A 23704-nucleotide genomic window follows, 5' to 3' on the forward strand; every position below is an offset into this window, starting at 1 on the left:
AAACCAAACCGCCTAGAACAATTCCAAAAATACTAAACTCCTAACAAAGGAAATACATACTAACCAAGCAAACCAAACAACTGCTTATGCAAGTAAAACTATCGGAACATTCTAGTTCTTTTTAGAACAGAGTCACACTTTCTTGTTATAGTTCAAAGATCACATAGTCTTGATTGAACTCAATTTCTAACACTTATTATTGTCATGTCATCAAATGTCAGTGTAACTACGTAGAGGATGTCTGAACATAAAGGTCACATCTATCTGCACTTACATACTCAAAGACACACCACAACCTGTGACCCTTTAAGGTGAACAATCTTTCATTGTTTAGGACATTATATTATACTCCCTCCGTCCCCCTATTAAGTGACCTATTTACTTTTAGATTTTGTCTCATTGTTAAGTGACCTATATCACTAAACAAAGAGATATGTTTAAATTATCATTTTAATTGGTTATAAGAAATATATGAAATATGGATAATTTGATAGGCATATTTATATTCGTTACGTAGGTGTTTTAAAATGCTTTTCAACGGTATAAAGTTTGCGAACATCAATGGTGTAGTTTGAGAGATAAATCATTTCAAAATTTCACTAATTATTATCTATAAGGGTATAATTGTAAAATATGTTTAAAAATATTCATTTCCATTGTTTGCCTTAAAAATTGTGCAAATTTGAACTAGGTCATTTAACAGTGGGACGGAGGGAGTATAACCATTATAGAATATGAGTTCTAATTTCGAAACGCAATACAATCATACGTCTATCGTATTTTCTCAGGAAGAAAAATGAGAAAGGATAAATTACAAGCCCTTAATTATATTTTCCAAGGAAAAAAAAAGTAATTCTCCTAGTTTTAGTATAAGACGAGAAGTTGCAAAAATTATAAAATAGTCTCTTTAATCCTCATAATATCCTACTCATTTTTCCAGGTTAAATTATCAAAATCAACATGGAATGTTTCCAAGATAGTATCACCACCAGAACCAGAAGAACAACTTAGACATGATTGAAGCTTCAATGGCTCCTCATTTCAAGATTACATTAACTGGGCTGAGGTAATTTGAGATTACACCATTCGAGTGGGCTACATATGGGCTGAATAATCACTAGATTCAAAAGAACTGTTTGACTAGCTAATGGCCTAATGTAGTAATGTGTCGAAATAATTCCTCCACATGTCGAAATAATAAGACACACGCGACTGCAAGAACGACACGTATAACTACAGTTATCCACGATTCTAATTAGCTTCACACGCAATTGGAGCTCGATTCCACTTTGGATTCCTGGTAACTATGGAAGGATCAATGTAGTTAATATCGGATATCGGTTCATCTCGGCCGGGACCGATACACTGGTACGATTTTATATCAGGGATATTATCGTTGAAATATCGATATAATATCGGTTCTACATTTAGAGACTATAATTTTATATTAAACATTTTTTCCACACATTTTCGGATAAGATATAATAGATAACATCAATTTTATCAAAAAAAAAGAGTAACTTTAGTAACTTGCTTCGAGAGCTACATGCACCTCTACTTTCACCTGGAAGACTTTCTTCGCCAAAATTAACCTTAAACTTTATAGAAAACGACCAATACCGTCTCATATCGGGAAATGTAGGAAAATTTCGTATCGACCGATACGGCAGATATTTTACCGAAACGGCCGATATTCGACCGATACGGCAGATATTATCGGGCGAATATCGTATCCCCGATATCCTTCTTATCGTATCGTTCTGGGCCGATATTCGAAATATCCCCGATATATCGGCCAATACGGCCGATATTGACTACATTGGGAAGGATGTTCACTTTATTGCCTTTTCCAAAAAGACGGTGTAAATGCCTAACTAGCAAATGCCCTACTTGTCGATGTTGATTGGATCTTTCGCCCATCCTTGATGATTCTGCGATTTCGCCTTCTTTTTTTTCTGCAATTCTTCTGCTCCTTCTAACTGGCGTCACTTGTTCTCCTGCGATTGTTTGTCTCGCCATATGCTGTTCCTGTAACAATATATTTTCTTGACAAAGGAGAAAGGTGTTCTTCAAAGGACTTAAAATGCTATTAATGAAAACTTCTTTTCCGAGATGAAAACTTTTTGCTTTGCTATATAGATCTAAGTTTTTAAAACTCTCAAAGATGAATGAAGAGACAACCGGAAACAAATAATCTTTTGAAACTTAATTTTAAAGAGATTCACCAATGTTTGTTATCGGTCTGTTTATTCACAGTAGTACGCTAGAATACAGCTTGGATGATAATAAGAGGACCAACAGCAATGACAATGACAATTTGTGATTGTCAGTGATTTACAAATCCAATCACATCTCTCTAATTTTACAATCTCTTTAGAACTAATAAGATTGGTCTCTTACTTTAATCCTCCTATAATTATGAGGTCAAGATGATGTAGGAAATTTTAAAGCATACTATTGTGATTAAACAGACCGATAACAAACAGATGAGGCATGAGTAATAGTTGAGCAACATTTTCATTGAAGCCATTGAAACAAACTTCGTGAACAATGAATACTATGTGAAATAGTCATTGCATGTTTTTGACCTATAAATACATCTATTTGAAAGATTTTTACTTGTCGTAACAAAAGATTTGTATTCTACCAGAGTTGCAATATTACCAAACAAGTCGCCTCGGATACAAATTTAATTAAAATTATAGCAACGTTGAAAAGTGGACAAAGGAACGTTGAATGAGATGGTAGAGGAAACTGTAGTAAATGGTGGTAAAAGATGCCGTGAAAGATAAATGGACCTGAGAATCATCTAATTTTTCAAAATTTTAGTCTTGAGAGCTAGCATGGAAGTAGTTTCCCGCCCATAGCAAGTTTTGTTGCCGGCCTATAGAAAAAATTCGACATCCTACTGAAGATCGCCAAAAAGTAGTCAAACAGAAGCCTCTGAAAAATGTTGGTACGACTTTAACAAGCGGGACTGTCGTCACTGTCCTGGAAAAATTTGAGGAAGAGGAATCTCAAACAAGCATTGAAAGTAATGAAATTGATGGGTCTGGTTGTTAAGAAACGAAGGGTGGAATTAGATCATGTTTGTTTCACTGAATCTTTCATGTATGGCTATTTTGTCAAGCAGCCATAAATATCTGTCTTCCCCCGAACTCCTTTCTACTTTCCATGGAAAACTTAATAAGGTGAGATATGTGCTTATCAGTGAACTAGTTAGTTTTTTTGAAGAGAAAAGGGTATATATTAAAAAGAAGATATGTACAAGATATTTACAGAGGAGCAAACAGACTCCTAGTCCAACTCAAAGACTAACAAAACCCATCTGAAATTCCTTTATCTCTTCCCAGTGAAATAAGATTTGGTTCATAGAGTAACCACTAAAAATATCGGAAGAAGAACTCCGTAAGTGTATATCTAGCTTAATAGCACACTCCAAATCTTCTTGAGCTTTGGAGACATCAACTCATGTACTCTTGTGCCTTTGGAATGTCAATACATATGCTTCACTGACTACTTAAATGCATCATAACTATGCTTCTATTTCTTTGCAGTTTGCACCCGGTAATACCTTAAGTTGATGGGATTTGGAAAAAATTTGATAAACTAACTTTTTACTCGGAAGAGAGTTCCGTACAGGTAATTAATCGGAAATGTGATTAGCTTTCCAAAGCCGACTTAGCTCAGTGGTAGAGCGCGTGACTTTTAATCCCGTGGTCAAGGGTTCGATCCCCTTAGTCGGCGTCACCCAAACACGTCTTTTTCCTAGCTTTCTTTTTTTGTGTTTATTTTGTGTTTCATCCTGAATGAATTAAATGGTGGAGGAATATGGAAACTTTTTGGTTCATTTTCGATGAACCCACATCATCAACCCTTGATAACATAGTGTAACTACTTAAATCCATTCGCAACCAAAAGACATATCCAATGATATACCATAACCATTCAATGTTTGTTCTTATTTGGAAACACAAGCTCACCTATCATCCCAGTTTGAACGAATATGATCTTTTTTTTTCTTTTTTTTTTACATGCATATTAAGAAAAAATAATTGAGAAAACCTTTAATCATATTTTCTGAGAAGAAAAACATCCCATTTAATTTTGTAAAATCCTCTCTTTAATCCTCCTATTTTTTCCTGGTTAACACCAAATATTTTCAAGATAATCGAAGCTTTAGTGGTGTGGCTACTCAAGATTATATTAACTGGGCTGAGGTAATTTGTAATGCTCCCTTCGGGTGGACTACATTATGGGCTAAACGCTCACAAGATTAAACAGCACTGTTTGACACTTTGACTAGCGGATGTGTAGAAATAATTTCTGGCAGAGAAAGGGGTGACACGTGACGAAATAACAAGAGAAGACCTCCTAAGGACGACACCTATGACTACAGGTATCCATAATGCTAATTAGCTTTACACGATTGCAACTCGTTTCCACTTTGGGTTCCTGATAACTCCACTGATGCTGGCTGGATGAAAGCTGTTGGCAAGAGTAAAGAGTAAACAACAGCAGCATAATAGGGAAGACTTCGTAAGCCGCATGCTTGAAAGCAACAGAATTGAAAAAATTGTGAAGAAGAAGATGAGAAAATGATGATGATGACTAGTATGAATGGAAGTGCCGCAAGAGATGACGTCCGAGAGGAACATCTGGATGGAGTACTTGCTATTTTGACCGACCGCAGTGTAAGTAAATTTAAAGGAAACTATATATGAGAAAAATGGCACAATCCCATTCTCAATAGAAAACTGATTCAGCTAGCGGAACTAGTTTTAGTAATCTGCTAGAATATGTAGTTGATAAATTATGTAAATCTTTGTCTATATACTATTGCCACTCTAAAGTTTTCCTTTTGAATTTATATTCAGGTACTAGCAGTCTAGCAGCATATTTGAGTAACTTAGTTAAAACTATATCGAGACATTTTCAAGGAGTGTTGAGATTATTAGTCCCACATTGTTGGACAATCAAAAATCCGGTCATTGACCGCGCCTTTACTCCGCGTCACCCGAGACCCAAACGAGGCTACACATTGGTGGATGAATGTTCAGGGGTTAGTTTGCTGATATATTCTGTATATTGTTGGCCATTTATTGCCCTAGGTTCAAGGTCTGCTTACATCGAATTAATAAAAGGCATTCTCAACAGAATTGTAAGCATTGGACACTCTACTAGGGTGTAAATGTATTAGTAATATTTAGTACTCCCTATTTCATTAGGGTCCTCGACAGCTCCAGAAGCTGTGAAGGCCTGGCATAAAGCAAGTCTTTTAAAATTGCAACCTATGGCATATATATTGTACGTAGTCTTTGATCATTAGTGGTTAGTACGTAGCTGTTGTACCCAGATACTAATACATCATAGGACGTCGGCCCGGTTCCCCATATAAGGTTAACCAAACACAAATGTCAACAATGAAAACGAGATTTTGTGATTGTGAAGATTCAAAGCATGGATTTTTTATCTTTTTGCAGCAAAGTTGTCTAACAAATATCATGGGTCATTGGGTCCTCAAAAGAAAGGTACCATTGCGGTTTTGTGCTGGAAAGTCAGAGTTGCGCTTACATTTGCGCTTCCAATTCCAACTATCATTCCTATGGTTGCAGCTGCCTCTTCCCTTTTCCTGCCCTACCGATGAGGTCATGAGTTGCTCATCTCATAGTCGTCCAGGAACTGCAGTTCACTAGTACTGATACTACCTCCGTCCTACAAAAGGTGGATCTTTTATTTTTCTAATAGAAAAAAAAATGACCTCATCTCTCTATAAGGTGTCCTGCATCAACCATGATTATTAGTTCAAGTTATACCGATCCCTATTTTCTTAATCCCATATATTAGCTAAAATGGGTCCTCATCTCCCTCAGTCATGGAGTTACTGTTGGACATGTCTGATTGCTGGTAGTTTACAGACTAGTACCGCTCCTATTGGGTATATGAACTTTGAAGAGCTAGTAGGCGAAACAGAAAATTATAATCCAAAGTTGGTGAACTAGTACCATGATTATTTTTTAATTAACAACTGATTATTATTATTTTTTTACTTAATCTTTTCTTACTTCACTTCTTTGCATGGGTCTATAAATTGTGCATCAAAAATCAGTCTTCTTAACATTATATCATCCCAAAGATCTTTCAGAGCAGTCAGTATATACTGCTACCTATTCATTAATCACTATGAGTTGTTTTGGAGCGAAAGATGACAAAGATGAAAAGGTTATCAAGATCAAAGGAAAGGTTGCTTTAATGAAAAGGAATCTATTGGATTTCAATGACTTTGGTGCTTCTATGTTAGATCGAGCTCATGAGTTGTTTGGTTGTAAAGTTTGTTTGCAACTCATCAGTTCTGATGTTGGCGATCCCGGTAACATAACTAACCGATTTCTCTTTTTAATTACTCATTAAAATTAGTTATAAATCTTAATATATCTATCAAATTTGCATTGCCACATAATGATGAAACTATAAAACAGCCATGCATGCATGCATGTACTTTTCAAATGATATTGACCAACTACTGGCACAGATCCGTATATACTTTTTTCTAATGATATTGACCAATAATTGTTTTGCTATTGTAGAAAATGAAATGCGAGGGAAGGTTGGTAAAGAAGCTTATTTGGAAAACTGGAGTTGCAGGATATCACCTATCACTGCAGAAACAGTAGAATTTGATGTTACGTTTGAATGGGATGAATCATTTGGACATCCTGGTGCGTTTTTTATCAAAAATAATCATCATGGTGAGTTCTTTCTGAAAACACTAATCCTAGAAGACGTCCCTGGCTCTGGTCCTGCTCACTTTGTTTGTAATTCATGGGTTTACCCTACCAAATGCTACAAGTATACTCGTATTTTCTTCGTTAACCAGGTAAACACAGAAACCCCTTTAGCTCTAGTTTCTCTTATTTGGGCTTATAATATCATCACCAATAATAAAATTTGTATGTTTTTCCATGGTTAAAAATATTGAACCGTAATGTAGTGAATTTTTTTGACTGTAACAGAGTTACCTTACAAGTAGCATTTAAATTGTATTGGACCACCAGAAGAGAGTAGCTTACATTTATAATGATAAATGCAGATCGAGAAACAGATAAGATACTAAAAGGTATAATTAAGAGTTTAAGACAATAAACAGATATAAGAAGAGACTGAATGACTCACGCTTACGACAAATGCAGATCAAAGATCTTCATGACTGCATCCTATGTACTTGCTTGTAATTGCAGCAGCTTTAGGATTAGAGGATAGGCAGCTAGATGGATATAAAGATAACATAACCATCAAATTTAAGACTCTTACAATTCAAAACCGCAAAATTTTCATTTAAGTCGCCCAAACAAACTTTGTGAACAATGAAGAGTATGTGATCCTGAAAGATAGAAGTAGTCATTGCATGTTTTTTGACCTATAAATACATCCATTTGAAATATTTTCGCCAGCTTTGTGACCAGAAATTGGTACTGTACCAGAGTTGCAACATTAACAAATAAGTATGATTTGGTTACCGTTTTTTTTTTTAAAACACAACAAGGTTTAAAAAAAATGAACTTTGAATGAGATGGCGGAGGAAACTAAAAAATGTACAAACGGAAATAGACTGTGGTAGAAGACACATAAGTATGTGGCCCTTGGTGTTAAGTCCATAGGTTTTTGGTTTCTTTTTTTTGATGACAATGATAATTATAAGAAAAAGAATGAACCAGCCCGGGAGTACCATCGCTTCTGATGGAAGACAAGTTCAAACATCGTCTACAGTTTTGTAATATTTATTAGTTTCGCCACAATGATAATTAGTAACTGTTACCCTTATCATTTTCCAGTTTGAATTAAATGCATTTTGGTGCGGAGACTCTTTGATTCGTTTTGATTTGTAGTACGAGCCTTGATAACTTATTGTTGAACCCAATCTTCCTCCTACTGATCAAGAAAACAATGCAGCACACAATAACAGAGAGAAAAACATTCAACATAACTCAAGAACAATGTTGAATCCAAGAAACTCTATTAAGAAGTTGTGCTTACACTTACAAAACTCAATGACTCAAAGACAGTACTTATACTAAACCAAACCACCTAGAACAATTCCACAAATACTAAACTCCTAAAAAAGGAAATATGTACTAATTAAGCAAACCAAACAACTTCTTATGCAAGTAAAACTATCAGAGTATTCTAGTTCTTTATAGAACAGACTCGCACTTTCCTGTTATAGTTCAAAGACCATAGAGTCTTGATTGAACTCAATTTCTAACAGCCTCCCTCAATCCAAGACTCTGTAAACTTGTCATTCCCAGCATATCTCTTAAGTTTACAAAAGTTTCAGTGTTCAAAGCTTTTGTAAAAATATCAGCAATCTGATCTTCACTTCTGCAGAACTCAAAATAATCTCTTTATTTGTTACCAGTTCACCAATATAATGATATTTAATATTAATATGCTTGCTTCTTCCATAGAAAACTGGATTTTTGGTTAGAACAATTGTTGAGTTGTTGTCACACACTATCTTTGTAGGGACCAACATTTTATGATTCAAAAAATCTAACATTCTTCACAACCATACTGTACGAGCAGCACAATATGAAGCAGCTATATACTTATCTTCAGTTGTGGAAAGAGCAACCACTTGTTGTCTCTTGGATGACCAACTAAAGAAACTTGATCCAATATGAAAACCATAGCCTGAAGTACTTTTTCTATCTTCAATATCTCCATCCCAGTCACTATCTGTATATCCAACCGACTTAGATTCTTCAGATGATGTGTAAAACATCCCTAAATCCATAGTGCCACTAAGATAACGCAATATGTGTTTTGCTGCTTGCAAGTGAGAATGTCTAGGAGCTTCCATAATACGACTAATTATTCCAACCCCATGTACTATATCTGGTCTTGTAGAAGTTAGATATCTTAGACTACCAACTAATCTCTTATACAAGGTTGTATCAACAAGTTCTCCTCCTCCTTCTTTTACTAACTTCAATCTCCCTTATACTGGAGTTAGAATTGGTTTGCAGTTTCTCATGTTAAATCGTTTCAAGATATCCCTTGCATATTTTTGTTGAGAAACAAAAATTCCATCAGCAGTCTGTAGAACTTCTATCCCAAGGAAGTAAGACATCTTACCCAAATCTGTCATTTCAAACTGTTGAATCATAGCCTCCTTGAATTCATCAATCATTTGCATATTGTTGCCTGTGAATATGAGATCATCCACATATAGACAAACAATAAGAAAATCATCTTCACATCCAAATCTCACATATAAAGTGTGCTAAAGTGAACATTTCTCAAATCCAGCATCCATGAAATATTCATCAATTCTAGTGTACCATGCTCTTGGTGCTTGCTTCAAGCCATAAAGAGATTTCTTGATTTTATACACTTGATCTTCTTTTCCTTCCACAATATATCCAACAGGTTTCTCTAAATAAACTTCCTCCTCAAGTATTCCATTTAAGAAAGCAGATTTCACATCCATTTGAAAGATATTCCACTTATACTATGTTGCCAATGCAACAATCATTCTAACAGTATCATGTCTATCCACGGGAGAAAATACTTCAAAGTAATCTATGCCAGGTTGTTGTTTGTATCCCTTAACCATTAATCTGGCCTTCAATCTTTCAATTTCTCCATTGGGTTTGAACTTAGTCTTAAACACCCATTTTACACTTATTACCTTTTTATCTTCAGGAATTATTGTAAGCTCCCAAGTACTGTTCTTCTCTATTGCATGAATTTCTTCATTCATAGCCTGTATCCACCCTTGATCTTGTGAAGCTTCATCATAAGTCAGAGGATCACAGTCACCAAAAAGTGCAAAATTGATCAATTCTTCATCAATATTGTCATTATCCCCGTTGAGAATACAATCTTGTAAACGTGCTGGTAAGACACGATTTCGAGATGGTCTTGTCACCCTTTCTTGAGTTTCAGCAGCGGATGTGGTAGATTGTGTTGGTGCTGGAAACACAACTTCAGTATTTACTTGTGCATTCTCTTCTTGAATATCAACTAGAATTGATGTATCTGTTGATTGTGTTGGTGCTTTCTCATTCCAATCCCATTGACATTGTTTATCAAAAATCACATCTTCGTTCACAATATTCTTGTTTGTTATGGGATTAAATAGTTTATATCCTTTTGTTTCACTATTATATCCCACAAATATGCACTTTTCACTCTTGTTATCAAGGTTCTTCCTAATCTGATCTGGAATATGTGAGTATGGTATGCACCCAAATATTTTCATATGTCTAATACTTGGTTTTCTTCCTTTCCACTTTTCTTCTGGAGTTTTCTCAAATAAGCTCCTAGTTGGACACCTATTTAATATATATACTGCACAAGAAACTGTTTCTCCCCAATATTCTTTTGGCAATCCTTTAGCTCTTCTCATGGTTCTAACCATTTCCATGATAGTCCTATTTTTCCTTTCTGCCACACCATTTTGTTGTGGTGTGTATCTTGCTGTGACTTGATGCTCAATTCCATTGTCTTCCAAAAAATTGTTAACTGCAATATACTCAATACCTCTATCTGTTCTGAGTATTTTGATCTTCTTACCAACTTGATTCTCAACATAAGCTTTGAACTTCTTGAAATACTCAAAAGCATCACTCTTTTGTTTCATCAAGTAAACCCAATTTTTTCTACTAAAGTCATCAATAAAGGTGATAAAATACCTGTTACCACCTCTAGAGATTTCTTCAATTGGTCCACATAGATCAGAATGAACTAATCCCAAATGTTCTTCAGATCTTATATTTTTCCCAGCTGGAAAAGGGTCTCTATGTTGCTTCCCAAATATACAGTCTTCACACTTGTCTTTAGGAAGATTTATGTTTGATAATCCTGAGACCATCTCCTTCTTCTCAAGTAGTTGCAAACTATCAAAGTTTACATGCCCCAATCTTCTATGCCATATCCAAGTATCATCATCCATAGAAGAACTATAACATTGTTCTTCATTGTATTTAATATTTAGTGGAAACAAACGATTTTTGGTCATCTGTACCTTTGCAATGAATCTCTTCCTTTTATCATGAATTATGCAGACACCTCCTTCAATATGCATTGAATATCCTCTCTCAGAAAGTTGTCCAATACTCAGCAAATTTTGATGTAGTCCAGGCACATAAAACACATTTTTTATATAAGCTTGAGCACCATTCTTCATAATAATGGCTATTTTCCCTTTTCCCATTACTGGTACTAAAGCATTGTTGCCAAACTTCACATCATTTCTTATTGACTCATCCAAATCAACAAATAATTCCTTTAATCCACTCATATGATTACTGCATCCAGTATCTAGAAACCATTTTTGTCGTGCTTGTTATTCACTAGGATGACAAGCCATTAACAAAACTTCAGATTCTTCTTCTAACAGATTCACCTTGTTATCAACACCATCTTGCTTAAGAGATTTTTTAACAGTATCCCAATCATAAGAGAAGTGACCAAATTCACCACACTCCCAGCATTGAATCTTTGCTTTGTTGAATTTCGTCTTGTACTTCATTCTTACTTGATTTTGAGATGGATTAAATCTACCTTGTTTTTGAGATGGGTTTAATCTTTCTTGGTTTGTAGATGAGTTAGACTGTTGTCTGTTATTCCAATTTATCTGAATTTGAAGTGCTTCTACAACTGGTCGAGTGACAGTTTTCTCTAACATTCTCTGATCATAAGCTTGCAAAGATCCCAATACTTCATCAATACTCAGATCTGAAACAGTATTATACTCTTCAATTGCAGTTACTTTTGATTCAAATTTTTCAGGTAAGCTACGTAATATCTTCTCTATAATTGTAGTGTCTTCAATTGTATCTCCATTAGCTTTCACCTCATTCACAAGATTTAAAGTTTTAGAGAAAAAAATCTGATATTAACTCAGTTGAATCCGTCTGCAAAAGCTCATATTTTCTTCTTAGGGTTTGCAAACGTACTTTTTTCACCTTATCAGATCCTTTGTAATAGCTTGTTAAAGAATCCCAAGCTCTTTTTACTTCTTGATATACACAACTCTATCCATGATAGATTCATGGATTCCTTGATGAAGGATATACGTGTCCTTTGAAAAAAAAAATTCCTGTTATCAACTAGAGAGCAGTCGTCTGTTCTGCAGTAAGAGCAGTTGCTGCAACTGATTCTTCATATCCTGTGCTGACAATATCCTAAACTTCTTGAAACGTAAAAATATTCTCCATCTGTATTCTCCAATGCTCAAAGTTCTTGCCATCGAAAATTGGTACCTTGATCAAACTCATGTTGAAAGTCATCTTCTTAACAACCCTAACAACCCACGATCTTCTTCCGGCTCCTGATGCCAAATGTTAAACCCAATCTTCCTCCTACTTATCAAGAAAACAATGCAACACACAATAACAAAGAGAAAAACTTTGAACGTAACTCAAGAACAATGTTGAAGCCAAGAAACTCTATTAAGAAGTTGTGCTTAGCTTACAAAACTCAATGACTCAAAGACAGTACTTATACTGAACCAAACCGCCTAGAACAATTCCAAAAATACTAAACTCCTAACAAAGGAAATACATACTAACCAAGCAAACCAAACAACTTCTTATGCAAGTAAAACTATCGGAACATTCTAGTTCTTTCTAGAACAGACTCACACTATCCTGTTATAGTTCAAAGATCACATAATCTTGATTGAACTCAATTTCTAACACTTATTATTGTCATGTCATCAGATGTCAGTGTAACTACGTAGAGGATGTCTGAACATAAAGGTCACATTTATCTGCACTTACATACTCAATGACACACCACAACCTGTGACCCTTTAAGGTGAACAATCTTTCATTGTTTAGGACATTATATTATACTCCCTCCGTCTCCCTATTAAGTGACCTATTTACTTTTAGATTTTGTCTCATTGTTAAGTGACCTATATCACTAAACAAAGAGATATTTTTTAAATTATCCTTTTAATTGATTATAAGAAATATATGAAATATACATAATTTGATAGGCATATTTATATTCGTTAAGTAGGTGTTTTAAAATGCTTTTCAACGGTATAAAGTTTGCGAACATCAATGGTGTAGTTTGAGAGATAAATCATTTCAAAATTTCACTAATTATTATCTATAAGGGTATAATTGTAAAATATGCTTAAAAATATTCTTTTCCATTGTTTGCCTTAAAAATTGTGCAAATTTGAACTAGATCATTTAACATTGGGACGGAGGGAGTATAACCAATATAGAATATGAGTTCTAATTTCGAAACGCAATACAATCATACGTCTATCGTATTTTCTCAGGAAGAAAAATGAGAAAGGATAAATTACAAGCCCTTAATTATATTTTCCAAGGAAAGAAAAAGTAATTCTCCTAGTTTTAGTATAAGACGAGAAGTTGCAAAAATTATAAAATAGTCTCTTTAATCCTCATAATATCCTACTCATTTTTCCAGGTTAAATTATCAAAATCAACATCGAATGTTTCCAAGATAGTATCACCACCAGAACCAGAAGAACAACTTAGACATGATTGAAGCTTCAATGGCTCCTCATTTCAAGATTACATTAACTGGGCTGAGGTAATTTGAGATTACACCATTCGAGTGGGCTACATATGGGCTGAATAATCACTAGATTCAAAAGAACTGTTTGACTAGCTAATGGCCTAATGTAGTAATGTGTCGAAATAATTCCTCCACATGTCGAAATAATAAGACACACGCGACTGCAAGAACGACACGTATAACTACAGTTATCCACGATTCTAATTAGCTTCACACGCAATTGGAGCTCGATTCCACTTTGGATTCCTGGTAACTATGGAAGGATCAATGTAGTTAATATCGGATATCGGTTCATCTCGACCGGGACCGATACACTGGTACGATTTTATATCAGGGATATTATCGTTGAAATATCGATATAATATCGGTTCTACATTTAGAGACTATAATTTTATATTAAACATTTTTTCCACACATTTTCGGATAAGATATAATAGATAACATCAATTTTATCAAAAAAAAAAGAGTAACTTTAGTAACTTGCTTCGAGAGCTACATGCACCTCTACTTCCACCTGGAAGACTTTCTTCGCCAAAATTAACCTTAAACTTTATAGAAAACGACCAATACCGTCTCATATCGGGAAATGTAGGAAAATTTCGTATCGACCGATACGGCAGATATTTTACCGAAACGGCCGATATTCGACCGATACGGCAGATATTATCGGGCGAATATCGTATCCCCGATATCTTTCTTATCGTATCGTTCTGGGCCGATATCCGAAATATCCCCGATATATCGGCCAATACGGCCGATATTGACTACATTGGGAAGGATGTACACTTTATTGCCTTTTCCAAAAAGACGGTGTAAATGCCTAACTAGCAAATGCCCTACTTGTCGATGTTGATTGGATCTTTCGCCCATCCTTGATGATTCTGCGATTTCGCCTTCCTTTTTTTCTGCAATTCTTCTGCTCCTTCTAACTGGCGTCACTTGTTCTCCTGCGATTGTTTGTCTCGCCATATGCTGTTCCTGTAACAATATATTTTCTTGACAAAGGAGAAAGGTGTTCTTCAAAGGACTTAAAATGCTATTAATGAAAACTTCTTTTCCGAGATGAAAACTTTTTGCTTTGCTATATAGATCTAAGTTTTTAAAACTCTCAAAGATGAATGAAGAGACAACCGGAAACAAATAATCTTTTGAAACTTAATTTTAAAGAGATTCACCAATGTTTGTTATCGGTCTGTTTATTCACAGTAGTACGCTAGAATACAGCTTGGATGATAATAAGAGGACCAACAGCAATGACAATGACAATTTGTGATTGTCAGTGATTTACAAATCCAATCACATCTCTCTAATTTTACAATCTCTTTAGAACTAATAAGATTGGTCTCTTACTTTAATCCTCCTATAATTATGAGGTCAAGATGATGTAGGAAATTTTAAAGCATACTATTGTGATTAAACAGACCGATAACAAACAGATGAGGCATGAGTAATAGTTGAGCAACATTTTCATTGAAGCCATTGAAACAAACTTCGTGAACAATGAATACTATGTGAAATAGTCATTGCATGTTTTTGACCTATAAATACATCTATTTGAAAGATTTTTACTTGTCGTAACAAAAGATTTGTATTCTACCAGAGTTGCAATATTACCAAACAAGTCGCCTCGGATACAAATTTAATTAAAATTATAGCAACGTTGAAAAGTGGACAAAGGAACGTTGAATGAGATGGTAGAGGAAACTGTAGTAAATGGTGGTAAAAGATGCCGTGAAAGATAAATGGACCTGAGAATCATCTAATTTTTCAAAATTTTAGTCTTGAGAGCTAGCATGGAAGTAGTTTCCCGCCCATAGCAAGTTTTGTTGCCGGCCTATAGAAAAATTCGACATCCTACTGAAGATCGCCAAAAAGTAGTCAAACAGAAGCCTCTGAAAAATGTTGGTACGACTTTAACAAGCGGGACTGTCGTCACTGTCCTGGAAAAATTTGAGGAAGAGGAATCTCAAACAAGCATTGAAAGTAATGAAATTGATGGGTCTGGTTGTTAAGAAACGAAGGGTGGAATTAGATCATGTTTGTTTCACTGAATCTTTCATGTATGGCTATTTTGTCAAGCAGCCATAAATATCTGTCTTCCCCCGAACTCCTTTCTACTTTCCATGGAAAACTTAATAAGGTGAGATATGTGCTTATCAGTGAACTAGTTAGTTTTTTGAAGAGAAAAGGGTATATATTAAAAAGAAGATATGTACAAGATATTTACAGAGGAGCAAACAGACTCCTAGTCCAACTCAAAGACTAACAAAACCCATCTGAAATTCCTTTATCTCTTCCCAGTGAAATAAGATTTGGTTCATAGAGTAACCACTAAAAATATCGGAAGAAGAACTCCGTAAGTGTATATCTAGCTTAATAGCACACTCCAAATCTTCTTGAGCTTTGGAGACATCAACTCATGTACTCTTGTGCCTTTGGAATGTCAATACATATGCTTCACTGACTACTTAAATGCATAACTATGCTTCTATTTCTTTGCAGTTTGCACCCGGTAATACCTTAAGTTGATGGGATTTGGAAAAAATTTGATAAACTAACTTTTTACTCGGAAGAGAGTTCCGTACAGGTAATTAATCGGAAATGTGATTAGCTTTCCAAAGCCGACTTAGCTCAGTGGTAGAGCGCGTGACTTTTAATCCCGTGGTCAAGGGTTCGATCCCCTTAGTCGGCGTCACCCAAACACGTCTTTTTCCTAGCTTTCTTTTTTTGTGTTTATTTTGTGTTTCATCCTGAATGAATTAAATGGTGGAGGAATATGGAAACTTTTTGGTTCATTTTCGATGAACCCACATCATCAACCCTTGATAACATAGTGTAACTACTTAAATCCATTCGCAACCAAAAGACATATCCAATGATATACCATAACCATTCAATGTTTGTTCTTATTTGGAAACACAAGCTCACCTATCATCCCAGTTTGAACGAATATGATCTTTTTTTTTCTTTTTTTTTTACATGCATATTAAGAAAAAATAATTGAGAAAACCTTTAATCATATTTTCTGAGAAGAAAAACATCCCATTTAATTTTGTAAAATCCTCTCTTTAATCCTCCTATTTTTTCCTGGTTAACACCAAATATTTTCAAGATAATCGAAGCTTTAGTGGTGTGGCTACTCAAGATTATATTAACTGGGCTGAGGTAATTTGTAATGCTCCCTTCGGGTGGACTACATTATGGGCTAAACGCTCACAAGATTAAACAGCACTGTTTGACACTTTGACTAGCGGATGTGTAGAAATAATTTCTGGCAGAGAAAGGGGTGACACGTGACGAAATAACAAGAGAAGACCTCCTAAGGACGACACCTATGACTACAGGTATCCATAATGCTAATTAGCTTTACACGATTGCAACTCGTTTCCACTTTGGGTTCCTGATAACTCCACTGATGCTGGCTGGATGAAAGCTGTTGGCAAGAGTAAAGAGTAAACAACAGCAGCATAATAGGGAAGACTTCGTAAGCCGCATGCTTGAAAGCAACAGAATTGAAAAAATTGTGAAGAAGAAGATGAGAAAATGATGATGATGACTAGTATGAATGGAAGTGCCGCAAGAGATGACGTCCGAGAGGAACATCTGGATGGAGTACTTGCTATTTTGACCGACCGCAGTGTAAGTAAATTTAAAGGAAACTATATATGAGAAAAATGGCACAATCCCATTCTCAATAGAAAACTGATTCAGCTAGCGGAACTAGTTTTAGTAATCTGCTAGAATATGTAGTTGATAAATTATGTAAATCTTTGTCTATATACTATTGCCACTCTAAAGTTTTCCTTTTGAATTTATATTCAGGTACTAGCAGTCTAGCAGCATATTTGAGTAACTTAGTTAAAACTATATCGAGACATTTTCAAGGAGTGTTGAGATTATTAGTCCCACATTGTTGGACAATCAAAAATCCTGCGGTTTATAATCTCTTAGGGCAGAGCAGGCTATTCGCGACGAGTCATTGACCGCGCCTTTACTCCGCGTCACCCGAGACCAAACGAGGCTACACATTGGTGGATGAATGTTCAGGGGTTAGTTTGCTGATATATTCTGTATATTGTTGGCCATTTATTGCCCTAGGTTCAAGGTCTGCTTACATCGAATTAATAAAAGGCATTCTCAACAGAATTGTAAGCATTGGACACTCTACTAGGGTGTAAATGTATTAGTAATATTTAGTACTCCCTATTTCATTAGGGTCCTCGACAGCTCCAGAAGCTGTGAAGGCCTGGCATAAAGCAAGTCTTTTAAAATTGCAACCTATGGCATATATATTGTACGTAGTCTTTGATCATTAGTGGTTAGTACGTAGCTGTTGTACCCAGATACTAATACATCATAGGACGTCGGCCCGGTTCCCCATATAAGGTTAACCAAACACAAATGTCAACAATGAAAACGAGATTTTGTGATTGTGAAGATTCAAAGCATGGATTTTTTATCTTTTTGCAGCAAAGTTGTCTAACAAATATCATGGGTCATTGGGTCCTCAAAAGAAAGGTACCATTGCGGTTTTGTGCTGGAAAGTCAGAGTTGCGCTTACATTTGCGCTTCCAATTCCAACTATCATTCCTATGGTTGCAGCTGCCTCTTCCCTTTTCCTGCCCTACCGATGAGGTCATGAGTTGCTCATCTCATAGTCGTCCAGGAACTGCAGTTCACTAGTACTGATACTACCTCCGTCCTACAAAAGGTGGATCTTTTATTTTTCTAATAGAAAAATAAAAATGACCTCATCTCTCTATAAGGTGTCCTGCATCAACCATGATTATTAGTTCAAGTTATACCGATCCCTATTTTCTTAATCCCATATATTAGCTAAAATGGGTCCTCATCTCCCTCAGTCATGGAGTTACTGTTGGACATGTCTGATTGCTGGTAGTTTACAGACTAGTACCGCTCCTATTGGGTATATGAACTTTGAAGAGCTAGTAGGCGAAACAGAAAATTATAATCCAAAGTTGGTGAACTAGTACCATGATTATTTTTTAATTAACAACTGATTATTATTATTTTTTTACTTAATCTTTTTCTTACTTCACTTCTTTGCATGGGTCTATAAATTGTGCATCAAAAATCAGTCTTCTTAACATTATATATCATCCCAAAGATCTTTCAGAGCAGTCAGTATATACTGCTACCTATTCATTAATCACTATGAGTTGTTTTGGAGCGAAAGATGACAAAGATGAAAAGGTTATCAAGATCAAAGGAAAGGTTGCTTTAATGAAAAGGAATCTATTGGATTTCAATGACTTTGGTGCTTCTATGTTAGATCGAGCTCATGAGTTGTTTGGTTGTAAAGTTTGTTTGCAACTCATCAGTTCTGATGTTGGCGATCCCGGTAACATAACTAACCGATTTCTCTTTTTAATTACTCATTAAAATTAGTTATAAATCTTAATATATCTATCAAATTTGCATTGCCACATAATGATGAAACTATAAAACAGCCATGCATGCATGCATGTACTTTTCAAATGATATTGACCAACTACTGGCACAGATCCGTATATACTTTTTTCTAATGATATTGACCAATAATTGTTTTGCTATTGTAGAAAATGAAATGCGAGGGAAGGTTGGTAAAGAAGCTTATTTGGAAAACTGGAGTTGCAGGATATCACCTATCACTGCAGAAACAGTAGAATTTGATGTTACGTTTGAATGGGATGAATCATTTGGACATCCTGGTGCGTTTTTTATCAAAAATAATCATCATGGTGAGTTCTTTCTGAAAACACTAATCCTAGAAGATGTCCCTGGCTCTGGTCCTGCTCACTTTGTTTGTAATTCATGGGTTTACCCTACCAAATGCTACAAGTATACTCGTATTTTCTTCGTTAACCAGGTAAACACAGAAACCCCTTTAGCTCTAGTTTCTCTTATTTGGGCTTATAATATCATCACCAATAATAGGTAAATTTGTATGTTTTTCCATGGTTAAAAATATTGAACGGTAATGTAGTGAATTTTTTTGACGGTAACAGAGTTACCTTACAAGTAGCACACCAGGATCTCTACGTAAATACAGAGAAGATGAGCTTAAAAATCTTAGAGGCGATGGAACTGGAGAACTACAGACTTGGGACCGAGTGTATGACTATGCAACGTACAATGATTTGGGACTTAACCGTCCTGTTCTCGGGGGGTCAAAAGAGTATCCTTATCCTCGAAGGGTAAGGACTGGTCGAAAACCAAACCCAAAAGGTATCACATACCACTATATATCTTCATTGACTCATTTGATTAATTGTTGAGAAGTACCTATATATCTATGTTGCTGGTGAAATGAAAATTGTATACCAATGATATTACCCATTTATTGCAGATTCAACGCACGAAACCAGATTGTGTATACTGAACATAGACATCTACTGTCCAAGAGATGAAAAGTTCAGTCGTTTAAAGTTCTCAGATTTTCTAGCTGTCTCTATTAAGTCCTTGGGACAGATCTTGCTCCCAGAAATAACAGGTGTATGTAGCAAAACATGCAACGAATTCGACAGCTTCGAAGACGTGCTGCAGATTTACAATGGATGGGAAAAGGAGCGGATAGATCCAAATTCATTGAAGTCAAGCGGTGGCTTTGAGTTACTCAAAGAATTTTTTCGCTCTGATGGTGAATTACCTCTCAAATACCCGAAGGCTGATGTGATCCAGCGTATGTTCATCATATTTTAAAATCACGAAGAAAGATCATTTTGATTACCGAATTCGAAATGTATATGAATATATATAGCTACTTTTAACATTCATGAACTATATGATATTTTACAGATGATGAGTTTGCTTGGAGGAGCGACGAAGAATTTGCAAGAGAAATGCTTGCCGGATTAAACCCTGTTGCAATTACCCTTCTCAAAGTATAAAGAAACTTTTAATTTAATTGTCGCCTAATTGTATATAAATCTGATACTAATTTTGATATACCTATAGGAGTTTCCCCCGACTAGCAAGCTTGATCCAGCAGTCTATGGAGACCACACCAGTTCAATAACCAAAGAACATATTGAGCCGAACATGAATGGACTAACAGTAACAGAGGTACTACATGCGATATGATTCCTGCTAAAAAAATTTACAGCATTCTGAACAACTATGTACTTGGTCGAGCAAACAGTCAACGTTCCAACTTGGACGTTCTTATCACGTGAGTCTAACATTTTCAAATGTGCAGGCTCTGGAGACGCATAAGTTGTTCATACTAGATCATAATGATGAAACTATACCATACTTGAAGCGCATAAATGGTGAAACATCAACAAAATGCTATGGTACTAGAACAATCCTCTTATTGCAAGAGGATGGAACCTTAAAACCTTTGGCTATTGAGTTGAGTTTGGTTCACCCAGATGGGGAGATTCATGGTGCTGTCAATAAAGTTGTCACACCAACCGAAGCAGGCGTAGAGGGTTCAATCTGGCAGCTGGCCAAAGCTTTTGCTGCTGTTAATGATTCTTCTTGCCATCAACTTATCAGCCACTGGTACTAAGTCTCGAGTTCAATTAATTAGTTTTTCAACCGTAAAACCTGAATTGCTAATAGTTTTTTTTTTTTTTTAACTTGTCCGAATGGTGTAACTCTTCCATGTTGCAGGTTGATGACACATGCAGCAATTGAGCCATTCATAATTGCTACTAATAGACAATTAAGTGCCCTTCATCCAATTTACAAGCTTTTGCAGCCTCATTTTAGAGATACTATGAATATCAATGGTATTGCTCGCGAACTTCTTATTAGTGAAGGTGGTTATGTAGAAAGAATTGTATTTCCAGCAAAATACTCTATGGAATTTTCTTCTTTGGCGTATAAAGAATGGGTTTTCACAGATAACTCACATCCAGAAGAGCTGATTAAAAGGTGACTTGCGCAATATAATTAATTTTCTCTTGATGAAAACATATGTATATATACCTCTCGAACTTGATAATTATTTTGTTTCATTCAGAGGAATTGCAGTTAGAGACCCAAGCAAACCACATGGTGTAAGGTTACTGATCGAAGACTATCCATACGCGGTGGACGGGTTAGAAATTTGGTCGGCAATTGACAATTGGGTTCGTGAATACTGCTCAATCTATTATCCTACTGATGAGTCGGTCCAAAGTGACACAGAGCTGCAGTCATGGTGGGAGGAGGTTAGAACTGAGGGTCACGGTGACTTGAAAGATGCGACGTGGTGGCCAAAAATGCAAACCATAGGAGAACTAACTCAATCATGCAGCACAATAATATGGATAGCTTCAGCATTCCATGCAGCAATGAATTTTGGACAATATCCATATGCAGGTTACCATCCGAACCGTCCAACCATGAGCCGTCGATTTATGCCTGAGCCAGGTACTCCTGAATATGAGGAACTCGAGAAAACCCCGGATGTGGTTTATTTAAAAACAATTACCAGTCGGTTCTCATCACTCCTCGGTATCTCTCTCGTCGAAATTTTGTCTAGGCATTCTGCGGATGAAATCTATCTTGGACAGAGAGAATGCCCGGACTACTGGACTAAAGATGCAGCAGCACTGGAAGCGTTTAAGAAATTTGGTCAGAAGTTAATCGAGGTTGAGGATAAGATAATGACGATGAACAATGATGAGAAATTGAAAAACAGAACCGGGCCTGTAAAAGTTCCCTACACTTTATTATGTCCCTACAACTTGCCTTCATTTCCAATGGGACTCACGGGTAGAGGAATACCCAACAGTGTTTCCATATAGCTACTCCACCAAATAAGCGCTCTTCCGGCTGAGTAGTAATGGATTGGTAATAAAAAGAGTTGTCTGCACGCCGAGAGAGAAAAAGACCAGATATTGAATTTGCAAAGTTTCTGAAATCTCGGTGCACATTTATGACTCCTGTTGAATCAATAATGTGCAACAAGAAATCTTATAAGCAACCTGTGTTGCAAATCGGGTACGATATATTGATTGCTATTTTTTTTTGTAATTTTTTTGTTTTTCTTTACTCCTTATATTTGTTTTTTCTTGTTTCTTTATCCATGGTAAATGAAATGCTCGGATTATTCATGGTCGGTTTCGGCTCGGTTTCTGGCCAAACCTATACCATCGGTTTCTAAAATATATTACCATCACCGAATCATTAACCATTGGTTCGGTTTCTTAATGGTTTTAGCCGGTTTCGGTTTGTTCCATTGGGTTAATGGAAAACCGACTGTATGTCAGTTTTCTGAAGCTGACAATTCAAATCTTAAAAAGAAAATAATCACAGTAGAATTTTAACCTACCTGTAGAATGTAATTAATACAAGCATAGTTCATATTTCAAGTTTAGAAGCACAGTTCAAAACATAAACATTACAAATTCAAAAAACATAAACATAAACTCCAAATTCTGCATGTTCCAAATTCAATGTTCATAACTGAAGAAGGAGGCGAAGAAAAAAATAGAGAACTAAAGTGAGGTTAAGAAATTGGTCGATGAAATCTAGTACTAGGGTTAAGAAAGACGAAGGGTGTATATTAAATATTAGTTTTTAATCTAACGATTGAACATAACCGGTTTTCCATTGCTTTTGGTTCGGTTTTGGAGTCAAACCAAAACCAAACAAGTAATGTCGGTTTTCAAATTTTTTACCATAACCAATCCATTCGTAAATGGTTCGGTTTAGTTTCTTCCTTATCGATGTGGGTCGGTCCGGTTTTGGCGGAAAACCGAAACCATGTTCAACCCTAGTAATTATAGACTGACCGATCAAAATTTCGGTTAAAATTTTGAGAAAAATCCAATAGCGGTTCGAAAAGTTATTCTATCTTGAGGATTTTCGTGATAAACTCTCAGTTAATATAGCATTAGAGAACTCAAAACTCAAAATTAAACTAAAATTTCCACTATATCTCCAATAGCTGAATTCCAAAGGGGATGGAATAGTACTATTTTTGTTGCATAATAAAAAAGCTAAAACTCAACAATCAGCCAACTAATAATACTACAAACAGCAACATCTCAGTGTATGTCAAAACCACTTGTGGGCAGTGGCCATTTTGTGTAATTGACAACTCAAAATCCCTGTTTTTCTTACACAAAAAAACATTTCTTAGGTTACACTTTTTTTCTTAATTATAAATCCCCCAACCTTATCGTCGTTTTTTTCTTTGAGT

At 35.7% G+C, this 23704-nt stretch overlaps 1 protein-coding gene and 2 non-coding genes across 4 annotated transcripts; all 3 read left to right on the forward strand.

The window, feature by feature from the left end:
- The first annotated feature begins 3675 nt into the window (after positions 1–3675).
- Positions 3676–3747, forward strand: TRNAK-UUU. The gene has a single exon. It is a non-coding gene; the product is annotated as a tRNA-Lys (tRNA).
- A 2388-nt stretch (positions 3748–6135) lies between these two features.
- On the forward strand, positions 6136–22613 carry LOC113347840 (probable linoleate 9S-lipoxygenase 5). 2 transcript variants are annotated; one of them, XM_026591521.1, is made up of 9 exons: positions 6136–6370; positions 6588–6877; positions 19575–19794; positions 19916–20248; positions 20365–20450; positions 20524–20631; positions 20765–21072; positions 21184–21447; positions 21536–22613. In XM_026591521.1, the coding sequence occupies exons 1-9, from the start codon at positions 6184–6186 to the stop codon at positions 22302–22304; spliced, it is 2565 nt and encodes an 854-aa protein (XP_026447306.1). In that variant the 5' UTR covers positions 6136–6183; the 3' UTR covers positions 22305–22613. The 2 variants fall into 2 exon arrangements, with proteins under 2 accessions (XP_026447306.1, XP_026447305.1); XM_026591520.1 differs by lacking the exons at positions 6136–6370; positions 6588–6877 and adding exons at positions 18693–18928; positions 19146–19435.
- Positions 16187–16258, forward strand: TRNAK-UUU. Its single transcript has one exon. It is a non-coding gene; the product is annotated as a tRNA-Lys (tRNA).
- Positions 22614–23704: the final 1091 nt, after the last annotated feature.

The sequence above is a fragment of the Papaver somniferum genome, chromosome 2 (genome assembly GCF_003573695.1).
Source record: "Papaver somniferum cultivar HN1 chromosome 2, ASM357369v1, whole genome shotgun sequence".
NCBI lineage: Eukaryota > Viridiplantae > Streptophyta > Magnoliopsida > Ranunculales > Papaveraceae > Papaver > Papaver somniferum.

Bases quoted from the DNA above. Each gene is read 5' to 3' on its own strand.
- LOC113347840 (XM_026591521.1), top strand. From the start codon at position 6,184: ATGAGTTGTTTTGGAGCGAAAGATGACAAAGATGAAAAGGTTATCAAG. The intron at 6,371-6,587 runs GTAACATAACTA...TTGCTATTGTAG, and splicing joins TTCTGATGTTGGCGATCCCG to AAAATGAAATGCGAGGGAAG. The intron at 20,249-20,364 runs GTATGTTCATCA...GATATTTTACAG, and splicing joins GAAGGCTGATGTGATCCAGC to ATGATGAGTTTGCTTGGAGG.